Below are 11707 nucleotides of genomic sequence, written 5' to 3' on the forward strand. Positions count from 1 at the left end.
TAGCTAATCTATTAAAATCTAGAAATCGTAATTCATTGTTTAATAACTGAGGGCTGGCTCCACTTGGCCAGATGGATCTCTACCAAAAAGTCAGTGACGGCTACTATTTAAGGTTCAGCAAGCCCACTAATCTCATGTTCACAGAAACATCTTAGCTTAGTTTTTGGCACAACTGGACCCTAAATTAGATTTTAGTTTTGTGCTTCTCATATATAAATGGATAAGGATATCAGTCAAGAATGAGATCGGAGGCCTGTGGTTGAGGCCAAAATATGGGGAAGGGCGGGCTATAAGATTAAAGTTATTATTATTATTATAGTGAAACATTTCCTTACCTTGTTAAATACTTTTCTTCTGTTAAATAGACATTTGTTGTTCTCTCCGTTTGTGCTTTGTCTGTCAAACCTCAAGAGTTGGTTTTTATAACCCATTTTTCAGCACCAGAAGGAGTCTCAAAGCAGCTTGCAATTGCCTTCCCTTTCCTCTCTCCACAACAGACACCCTGTCAGGTAGGTGGGGCTGCGAGAGCTCTGAGAGAAACTGCTCCGTGAGAACAGCTCTAACAGGACGGTGACTAGCCCAAGGTCACCCAGCTGGCTGTATGTGGAGGAGCAGGGACTCAAACCCTGTTCTCCAGATTAGAAGCCACCACTCCCAACCACTACACCAAGCTGGCTACATCAAGTGACTCCTTACAAATTGCAGCCTTGGTCTAGCTTTCCCAGGTAAGAGATCTCGGGAGCACATCGCTTACACCCTACTAATCCTTTAAGCAAAGCTTATGTCCCTCTTTTTAGAAGAAGAGTTGGTTTTTATACCCTGCTTTTCACCACCCAAAGGAGTCTCAAAGTGGCTTACAATTGCCCACCCTTCCTCTCCCCACAACAGTCACTTTGTGAAGTAGGTGAGGCTGAGAAAACGCGGAGAACTGTGACTAACTCAAGGTCACCCAGCTGGCTGCAGGTGGAAGAGTGGGAAATCAAACCCAGTCCTCCAGATTAGAGGCCACGGCTCTTTACCACTACACCACTCTAGCTCACTTGCTGGTCAGCAGCAGGCGTTTAAAAAAATCTAATGTTACAGAGTGAGGGACAGGACATTCTTTCATCCAGTGGGCAGTAGTCTCAGAGTCCTCTCCCTTTCCCCCCAGAGCTACCAGAGGCCTCCATTTTGTATAGAATAGAAGGTTACAGTAGATGAGCGATAGGGATGTGTCTTGCATAGTGCAGGGGATTGGACTAGATGACCCATGAGGTCCCTTCCAACTCTATGATTCTAAGAATATTGGCCGAAACATCAGAGGACATTATATTTAAAACATCAGAGGACAGTCTAGGAAAAATTACGTGTGGCCCACAGATTGCGCTTTCATGGCGTCTCTGTAGACTGTTGAATCCAGGAATTAGAATTTAGTTAAGAACCTATTAGTGGTTGTCCAAATGATCTTGGAGGGTCTGTGCTCCAGAGGTAGAGCAGGTACAACCTCCAGCATCTCCAGCTAAAAGGATCAGGCAGTAGGCAATGTGAAAGAGCCACTGCCAGTCTGGACTTCAATGGACAAAATGTCGGACACATTACAAGGGAGCTTCTATTTCCTTGGCACCTGCCCGTGTACTTTGCCCTGGTAGAGAGGGGCACAATATTTGGGGAAAAGATATACTTCTTAATCCAGATTCACAAAGCCTGTCTTTTGATGTTGATGAACAAGATAACTGCAATTAAGCAGATTTGGCAGGGGGAAAGGAATTATGCAAGAAAATTTTATTAGGGCTTGGCGGTGGTTTATTATGAGTTGGAATGCAATTAGGCTAGAGCAGAACATTAGAGGAAATTTCCAAGTGTATATGATTAGGGTATTTTTAGATAAAAGTCATTTGGTTCTGCAGTTTTATAATATTGCAGCTAGGTCGCATCTGTTTGATTCTGTGGTTCTACTGGGTTAAATGTATATGTTGTTGTTTTTTAAGTTTGAAATTAAAAATAAGCAAGGGCTCTTTGCAAAACACATGTGACTCTGCTTTTCAATTAATATCAACTTGCCAAGGGGTCAGCTGCAACTACATTCCAACAACTTATGAATGCAACACATTTTTTTAAAATGCTAAAATCCTGCAGATCTGAAAGGAAGGACCATTGAAATACACAGGGATTACTTCTGTGTCATAAGTGTGGGAAGTCACCCTTTAACAGGGCTAAAGGGACTTTAAGCATTTTGCAAACTTGGAATAATTTCAGGGTACACAAGATTCTAAACTTCAGCTGGGCAGAAACCGCCTCTGGGTTAACCGTCTCCCTTCTCTCCACTTTTGGCCAGTTCTGTCTCTTCCCCTGCTTCCCCCTCCTCCACTTTCTTCTTTTCCTTTCTGATAAATGGATGGCTGAAAGGTTAGAATGCAAAGGAAGGGTGAGTGAAATTCTTAGTCTTGTAGGATCCATGGCTTTTGCAATCTAAAATTAACACAAATCTGCAGCTTAAAAAGAAAAGTACATGCATGTATTTTTTTTTGAGTCAAGTTTCAACATTTTAGACTTGGAAAAACAGTTTCCACCACCCAGATTCTGCTACCTGCAAATAATATTGTTCCATTGCATCTAACTGTGCTCACAGTGGATCTGGAAGAACTGAGCTCAAACATCAGACCAAGATCTGAGGGGAAGTGATAAGAGAAACACATCTGGAATCTGTACGGCTGACAGGCATGTCGGTGTATTTTCAATACCCTTCCTGAGCTAAACTCAGCTCAGGGATCACAACTGTGCATCTCATGGGTGTCAAACCTTTGGGATTGAAGGGACACTTTCCATGTTTATTTTACTCATGAGGAACCTCTGGAATGAAGGGATTCTGATTACAGGTCGCCACCGTACTCAAGTGTACAGTGATCTTGCCGGGGGAGCCCAGTAGCCATGGGCAAGTCACCTTCCAGATGCTCTCCTTGGGGAATATCTTCTGACCATACCTTGGAAATTCACTGCAAAGTGAATTCAAACTGGATAAAAGTTCGTTCCCACTCACACACACACCCTCCCCGAAATGACAGACCCCTCCAACTTTTCAAAGTGTTTTAAACTTTAATTTCAATGGCAGACCCATGCTCTTCCCCACCCCAAAAGCCAGCCCCTCACAGGCTATGGGCAGAAACTCCTTGAGAAAGAAACATCTGATTTCCTGAGTAGCAGCATGGCAGAGGTGCTCTGCTAGCCACCTCCTCTGGTGGCTATGGTTTCTCCCCAGCTTGGAAGTCTTGGAGAAAGGAAGAGGATTCAGGTCACCTGGCGCCTGCCAAACAAGAGATTCCCCCACCAACTGAAGGCTGCCATCCTTCTTGGGTGTTCTTCTGAAATCCTGTTTGTGGTCTGCTCAGGGTGTAGATAGTGAAGGTCTTCTGGCGTAGACACAATATGGAACCTTCACCACAAACTCTGGAAGAAGTTCCACCACAAGACCAGCATCCCTTACAGAGGAGACTCCAAAGTCTATCTCTCTTCCCCCACCTTTGATGGATTCTAGTAGCACAAGTCATCCTCGCCAACTGCGGCACAGCAAAAATGGCGAAGGCATGAACGGCAGACAGCAACTGGTTGGGCTTGGGCAAGATCAGAGCAATGAAATTAGAAAACCAACTAATTCGCATCACCCTTTTGGACAGGGAGGCCTCTGGCCATCCTGGAAGGGCTAGCTCTTCTCTGGCCGGTTCCGGTTGAGCACAGCTTTGGGGGCAAATTCCAGCTTCTCCTTAAGGCTGACCACTTGGGTGAGGTCCTTTCCAACAATCTCCTGAAGCTTGCGGTCCTCCCTCCTCTCTGAGATGCTCTTCTCCTCCTCGGGTGGCTGCGGAGGCGGCTGTCCCCGGATGAACCACTCCAGGTGGTAACCCACTGCCCCTACCACAAAGGCCACAGGGAATGTGACGTAAGGGGCATAGGCCCGTACAGTCGCCCAAAGAATGGGCCACATGGTTCCTTCGAGTCCTGCAGATGTGAAAAGGAGAGTACACAGTTAAAACTCATGTCCCTGGTGGTGTGTGTCTGAACCCTAAATCAATTTCTGAAGCAATTCTTCCAATAGGAGCAGGATTTGAACAGCTGGGGCTACATATCTGAATTCAGAACAATGCTTTTCACAGGTATGCAGGTATTCTACTTGCTTGGCTTCACAGAGCTGCACAATGGCTGAAAAAACAGAACCTGAGAGCTCTGAGATAATGCACTTGGGAAACAAATGCAACAAATGTATTTGAAAGTCAAATTTACTGTGTCCGACTGCGATGGTCAATGTGAGCCGATCACCTGTTTTATTCAGCGAGGCATCCCTAGATGGATCTGGGGGTCCCTTGGAATTATAGCTCATCCTCAGGCAATAGAGATCAGTTTCCCTGGAGAAAATGACTGCTTTGGAGGGTGGACTACATAGCATTATACCCCACTGAGTTCCTTCCCTGCCCCAAATCTTGCCCCCTCCTGGATCCATCCACAAAGTCTCCAGGTATTTCTCAACCTAGAGCTGGCAATCCTAGTGCCCTCGAATGCCACAATGCCAGCTGAACAATGCACATGTCTGATGTGATGGCGCTCTTTGTACTCTCCCCAGCCAAGACTGAATGGGTTGAAAATTGACAGTATTTAGAAAATTGGTACCTGAAGAGCAAAGAAACACCTACTTGGGTGATAGTCAGTGTGGCATAGTGATTAAAGTGTGGCATTGAACGCAAGGAGACCCAGGATTGAAACCCCACTCTGCCATGGAAGCTTTGATAGGTGACCAGGCACACCTACTCAGCCTAATCTACCTCATAGGGTTGTTGTGAGGCTACAAAGAGGGAAAGGAGAACAAGATATGGGTCTCTGTTGGAGAGTGTGGCCTACAACAGTGAATAAAATAGCTCTGCACTTCATTCATCCATTCATTCTGGATGCTTGCCTGTGCCAGGAGAAAGCTGGACTCAAAGGCCCCGTGGCCTGATCTTCAACAAAGCAAGGGTCATCTTGCCAATTAGTAACTTGCAATTGACCAGGAAAGCAGGGAACTGCAAGGGCTCTACCTGCAGTAGATAAACTCACCCTTGGCTGTACCACAACCACAAGCAAGTCCCTCAAGCCACCCTCCTGGCAGGGCAAATATGCAGCTGGCCTTGCAGATTAACTTTGTGGCCCCCCAAAAATATGGAGGATGTTTTGATCCCCCCCCCCAAGTAATGAATTGAAAAGCAAATCACCTGGCAAGAAATGCTAAACGCCAGCAGCTATTTCTGAAGTCCCCACCAGCAAGCCAGCTCTCCCCGGGCGATGTCACCCCTTCTCACACTCAAGCAGGGCTCCTCCCTCTCTTCCTCAATGGTTGAGCTAGAAGAGAGGCCGCAATTACGCTTCAGAGGCTATTTCTTTATTTATATCCCAGTCTTTCTCACCAAGTGGCTTCTGTCATTCTACTTTCCTCTGTTCTGTTCCGAAAAGCATGATTTCAAGTAATTGACAGATCAGAAATCCTGGACTGTACCTGATCGAGGGCATAGAGGCCTTCCCTCGATGTTGCCTCCAAGCACTTGGATTCAGAGGCTCACTGCTTCTGAACCTGAGGTGTCCCAAAATTTCTATTTTTCTCCAGGGCAAAAAAAAGGAAAAAATGTTCACCTCCCTCCCCCATGGTTTCAGAATTTCTGGAAACTTGACATCCCTAGGTGAAGGTCTTTCATATAACGCACGATCTGGTCCATTTTAACTGGAGATGCCAGGGACTGAACCTGGGACCCTCTCCTGCAAACCATGCACAGAAAAGAAATGTGTATACGCAAAAAGCAAAGTAAAAGCCAATCAGTAAATACCTTTAAACAACAAAAACAGAACAGCCCACTAAGGAGAGGGCATGTACATTACTCCCCAGGAGCAAAAGCCCACAGAAAGTAATGGAAGAAAAAAGGGGGGGCTTAACACATGGGTACACTGGGCAGTTGCCTGGGGGCTCACAAGCATTGGGGACCCACGCTAAGGTACTTTGGGATATGTTTGCGCTGAACATTTGATTAACAATAAATAACTCAGTTATTTCATCGTACGGCATCTCTGCCCGTATGAGTCACTAACTGAATACTATTTATGCGTAGAAATTTTTGCTTTGAAATTTCGGAGCTCATGTTATATTGTCCAAATATTTGCACTGATTAATCTTTTTCCTGCTTAACTTATATGAGAGCACTTCTGAATGAGAGCTGAGCAATGCTAAGAGTGGAGGTCTTTTGAATACTATTTCAGAGCATGGGGTCCATATTAGACAAGTTTATATACAACTCAGATTAGTTGGAGCATCATCTTACATATTTTTTTACTACCCAAAAAGCCCCAATGTTATGTTATAAGTGTATTTTAAATTATTTGATCACTGAGGGTGAAAACCTGTCTGATCTTACTTCCTCGTAAGTTTGACATGTTATTGTTGATGGTGATATACAGTATATAACAGTGATTTTATCAAGGTTTTGAATTTTTTATGGTGTGCACCTGAGTATAATAAATATATATATTTAAACATAACTTTTTCTGCAGCTCAACCCTCAGGTTCCTAAATAATATTTGCCCCACAGCATGTTTTTTTGTATTGTATTGTTGTAATGTTTAATTGCTCGGAGACCACTGAACGGGTAGCCAAGTTTTTATCTATAGTAATGTCCCATAGGGTAAAGAAGTAAACATAACTGGCTTCATCTTTTTGTATTTGCCACTCCCTTGCCTTTTGTAACTCCCCTCAGTTTTTTAGACTTTTATTACAGAACCAATTGTATATTTTATATTGTGAATGCCATTAAAGATTTTGTAGTGTGTTGTTGTAATGTTTAAACATGGATTTCGTTGCTAGTACTGAGAAATATGTTTAATGCTATCCATAATTGACGTTTCTATTCCTGTAAGTGGCTAGGGGAGGGGGGCCAAAATGCTTTTAAGATGCCCCTGATGGGGGGGGGGGGAGACTCCAGTTTAGGGGGAAGGGATGACACCCACTATGAGGACCACGTCTTCTGGGGAAGGGGAGCAAAGTGCAGTTTAGCGGCCCGACAGAATCCGGGGCCCAGCCCGCACCCGGGACAACCCAGCCGCACAAGCACATTGCAAGCGTCTAGTCCAGGGGTAGTCAAACTGCGGCCTTCCAGATGTCCATGGACTCCAGATGTCCATGGACGAATGCTGGCAGTGGCTCATGGGAATTGTAGTCCATGGACATCTGGAGGGCCGCAGTTTGACTACCCCTGCTAGTCCAACGTGCGCAGTAGAGGCCCAAGGTTGCTTTCGCGGCCGGATCTCCCCGGCCCAAGGACCGGCAGGCCCTCTCCTCGCCCCATTCCCGTCCAGCAGTCCCCGACAGCAACAAAAAGGCCACACATGGGGCAGCGGGGGGCGAGGAAGAGGGGACTCCGTACCAGGGTCTCTGTTCTTTCCTCTCCACCGCGGGCAAGCCCAGCCAGTGACCCTTCCAGTGGCACAAGGTCCGATCAGATCATTGCCCCTTCCCCCCCCCCCATGTCCCCCAGTAAACAGGCCCAATGCGAGATCACACCCCCTCCCTCCCGCCCTCCCTCCCGGTGCCACTCACCTCTGCCAAGCCCGGCCCCCTTTCGCCTTTGTCCGGCGCGCCGCGCCGCTCTACGCTCGGCCCTCCTGCCCTTCCGCCCCGGCCGGCCGCCGGGCTTCCTGCTGCAACCCCATTGGCCGCCGCGGCTGCCGGACTCCGCCCGCCGCCCTTGCGGGAGCTCCGCGGAAGGGAGAGGGGGAAGGAGGTGGGCGGGGTCTTTGCGCGCCGCGGCGGCTGTTTGGGGCGCGTTCGGTAGCCGGGCGGGCGGGTTGCGCTTCGGCAGCCTCGAGAAGGGGGGCCTTGCCTTGCCTTGCCTTGCCTTGCCTTGCCTTGCCTTGCCTTGCCTTGCCTTGCCTTGCCTTGCCTTGCCTTGCCTTGCCGAGCTCAATTGCCCGGAGCAGTCTTTGGGGCGCTTAAGCAGCTGCTCCCGATGAATCGGGTGGGCTTGAAAAATGCAGAGCAGGGCGCGCGGAAAGGGATCGGCTCGCCTGGAGGAAATGGCTCGAGGCCAAATCAAGCCTGGCCTCTCTACAGTGGCCACGCTGAGGCGCTCCTACTGCTAAGACCAGCCTCTTGGAACCAACCTTTGGAACTCCTAAAATATTTGTTAGGCTCCCAGGAGCCCCGGAAGCGGTGGTGTGCCTCTTCAGAGAAATGGATGCAGAAGTCACTTGGGGGAGCCAGCCGATCAGTCCATCAGTTGATAGCTTACTGCTCCCATTGTGGAGAGAGAGACTCGGCAGGTGGAGCGACAGGCTAGTGAGAAGACAATAATGCTAGGAAAAAGTGACAGCAGCAGGAAAAGAGGACGGCACAAGGTCAGAGGGATCGATTCAGTCAGGGAAGTTTGCAAGACCTGAGCAGAGGCATTAAAGAGTGTATCGGCAGTCACCAGAAGTGGGAAATGACCTGATGGCACCCAGCATACCTAGAGAAGAAATGGCAGCTGTATGGCAACACACCCCAAACTACTAGCACCCTGCTTGGCCCCAGAACACCTAGCCACAGTGATCCATGCAACGGTCACCTCCAGACTGGACTTCTGCAACTCAACTGCAACTGGTCCAGTATGTAGCCACCAGGGTCTTCTCAACAACACCTCAGAGGTCCCACGTTCAGCTGATCCTCCAGCAGCTGTGCTGGCTCCCGATCGAATTCCAGATCACGCTTATGGTTTTGGTTATCACCTTTAAGGCTGCACGCGGCCTGGACCCAGTGTACCTGAGGGATCACCTATCTACCTAAACCCCTCAAAGAGCCTTACACTCCACCACCTCCAACTTTCTGGTAATCCCTGGCCCCAAGGAAGCACACTTGACCTCAACCAGGGCCAGAGCTTTCTCCGTCCTGGCCCCCATGCAGTGGAATGAGTTCCCAGTGGAGATCAGTGCCATAACAAAATTAAAACAGTTCCAGTGCCTGGAAAAGGAAGCTCCTCTGCCAGGCATTTGGTTGAGGTCAACCCAAGCCACCCCTTCCCAACACCCCCCTTCCCCAAGCCTCCCTCCTTTAACCATCACTGCAGACTCACCCATCCAACTGGGCCCTCAGTATGCATTAATTTACTGTTCTCCCCAGTGTTATTGTTCCATAATGTTATTGTTTATTGTTATTATTGTATTATAAACTGAGTTATTTGTATCGTTCCTATTTGATGTAAGCCACCCTGAGCCTTCGAGAAAGGTGGTGTATAAATATAATAAATTATCTCCATAAGCCTGGTGGAAGAGCTGCTGTCTTACAGGCCCTGTGAAACCATGCAGAAAGTCCCAGGTTCATCCCCAGCATCTTCAGTTCAAAAGACCAGGCAGCAGGTGATATGAAAGACCTCAGCCCAAGACCCTGAAGAGCTGCGGCCATTCCAGATAGACAGTACAGACCTCTACAGACGAAGGGTCTGATTCTGTAGAAAGCTTCATTTCTATTTGTGTGCTTTCAAAGGAAGCTTGAAAAACCAGCAGGTTGGCCGCGTTAGTCTGTTCTCACAAATATAAGACTCTTTTGGCTTCTTAAAGGCAGACACAGTGTGGATCACCCTACAGTGTGTGATCACATATTTTGGCTGCCAATAAGGCTTTTCTGCTCCATCCTCCTAACAAACACCAGTCCCTCTGGGGAAAAATTACTAGATGAAAATCAGATAATAAAAAACAATATTCAGAAAACAAGATAGTGCTCTCAAGTCTCCCAGGATTTCTCCTGTTGACCTAAAATGCACCATTCTTCAGCAAAGGGACGTCATAGGGAGAATTCAGCATGGTACGGCTGAATTAGAATTTACTAATAGATTCAGTAAACTCAAGAGCTGTAATGCCAATAAAAGTGTGTCTAGTCAAGGCTATGGTCTTCCCAGTTGCAATGTGAAAGTTGTGAAAGTTGGACCATAAGGAAGGCCGAGCGTCAAAGAATTGAGGCTTTTGAACTCTGGTGCTGGAGAAGACTCTTGCGAGTCCCTTGGACTGCAAGGCAAACAAACCAGTCAGTCCTGGAGGAGATCAGCCCTGACTACTCCTTAGAAGGCCAGATCCTGAAGATGCAACTCAAATACTTTGGCCACCTCATGAGAAGGAAGGACTCCCTGGAGAAGAGCCTAATGCTGGGAGCAATTAAGGGCAAAAGAAGAAGGGGACGACAGAGAATGAGGTGGCTGGATGGAGTCACTGAAGCAGTCAGTGCAAACTTAAATGGACTCTGGGGAATGGTAGAGGACAGGAAGGCCTGGAGGATTTGTTGTTCAGTTGTGTGCAATCCCCTTCTTCTTTTGTCCTCAATTGTTCCCAGCATTAGGCTCTTCTCCAGGGAGTCCTTCCTTCTCATGATGTGGCCAAAGTATTTGAGTTTCATCTTCAGGATCCGGCGTGCCCCCCCCCCCAATTCCCCTACACGTTTCTTTCATGCCTCCTACATCTTTGCATGTATGTCTTTACGTCATTTCTTCCCCACCTTTCTCTCCAACAGAAATCCGAGCAGTTTACATCATTCTCCTCTCCTCCCTTAAGCTGAGAACGTGACTGGCCCAAGCATGCGCCCATGGCAGAGTGAGGATTCGAACCTGGGCTTTCTAGATACTGGGCCGTGCTTAGGGAAGATTCAGCCAGCGCATCGGAAGACGTGGGCTCCGTGAAAGCTGTCATCGCAGTCAGCATAGGGGTGTTTTGTGTGTGTGCGTTTACAAGGCAGCCCCTTCTGCTGCAGCATATGCCCTTCAGGCCTGGATCTGCCCACTGTTTGGCAGTGCCGTGTGGAGCGAGCTGCAGTTCTCTGCTCAGCAGGCCAAGCCAGGGAGCAGCGGTGTGGGAGGCCTGGAGGAGGACGGTTTGACAAGCTTCTCGGCTCCTCAAGACTCTCCGGCCTGCCAGCCGAAGCATCCGATTGAAACAAAGCAAGCGCTAATTAGCCGGTTAGGGGTACAGAGATGCCTGGCTGGGGGGATGGGGGATGGGGGAGAGACAGAGCAGGAGGAGGAGGGGTTGGGTCCCCGGGGAGCCTTTCCCTCCCTGTCATCCATGTTCAGTTCCTTCCTCAGCAGCTTTTCTTGCAAATGGGCTCCTTGTGCAGCATCCCGCAGCCAGCGGGAGCTGTGCTCTTGATGACCTAAAGAAGGGGAGGTGGCAGTTCTGCTCCAGGAGATCCAATTTATGGGCGCTCGGGAACACAAACGGAGTGGAACAAGAAAGAAAGCAGGAGAGAAGCTTTCAGAGCCTACACTTCTGCCTGACCTTTCAGGGTCGCTCTGCAACTGCCAGGAAGCCCCTTGCAGAAGGAAGCGGTGAGAATCCCATGGGCTTGGTCCACCGTGGCTGTGCACCAGCCACCCCTAGCCACCCACCCGTCCGTGCCAGGAGAGCTTTCCGGAGGTTGCCAATGTCTTCATCCACACCTGCTCTTGTGCTTTAGCAGTGGCTGATCCATAGGCGTCTGCAAGTTTGTGATGCAAATCTCCCTTCCATAGAAAATGCTTACACACACGTATGTTACCTGCCATCTCCTGGGAATGAACTTGATCTGAGGGCCATTGTTTGCCCCATTTGTGAAAGGGACACACGCAGGCTGTGTTACGTTTTCCTGGATCTGATAGAAAGTACTCCATATAGTACTACTTTTGTATTTGTTTTTAAGGGACTGGGACAGCTAGTATTTGCAGGG

At 48.3% G+C, this 11707-nt stretch overlaps 1 protein-coding gene across 3 annotated transcripts; it reads right to left on the bottom strand.

Annotated features, from left to right (window-relative positions):
* Positions 1–3049: 3049 nt before the first annotated feature.
* Positions 3050–7822, bottom strand: SMIM12 (small integral membrane protein 12). Of its 3 annotated transcripts, none has more exons than XM_077337511.1 (3): positions 7583–7717; positions 5217–5343; positions 3050–3972 (listed from the first exon to the last, which is right to left on the bottom strand). In XM_077337511.1, exon 3 carries the CDS (start codon positions 3956–3958, stop codon positions 3677–3679), a length of 282 nt encoding a protein of 93 aa, XP_077193626.1. In that variant the 5' UTR covers positions 3959–3972; positions 5217–5343; positions 7583–7717; the 3' UTR covers positions 3050–3676. The 3 variants fall into 3 exon arrangements, with proteins under 3 accessions (XP_077193626.1, XP_077193627.1, XP_077193628.1); XM_077337512.1 differs by lacking the exon at positions 7583–7717 and adding an exon at positions 7410–7428; XM_077337513.1 differs by lacking the exon at positions 5217–5343 and having other exon boundaries at positions 7583–7822.
* Between the last annotated feature and the right edge of the window lie 3885 nt (positions 7823–11707).

This window comes from Paroedura picta, chromosome 5 (assembly GCF_049243985.1).
Source record: "Paroedura picta isolate Pp20150507F chromosome 5, Ppicta_v3.0, whole genome shotgun sequence".
Classification (NCBI taxonomy): Eukaryota; Metazoa; Chordata; class Lepidosauria; order Squamata; family Gekkonidae; genus Paroedura; species Paroedura picta.

Coding starts and splice junctions, on each gene's coding strand:
- SMIM12 (XM_077337513.1), bottom strand. CDS start 3,958: ATGTGGCCCATTCTTTGGGCGACTGTACGGGCCTATGCCCCTTACGTC.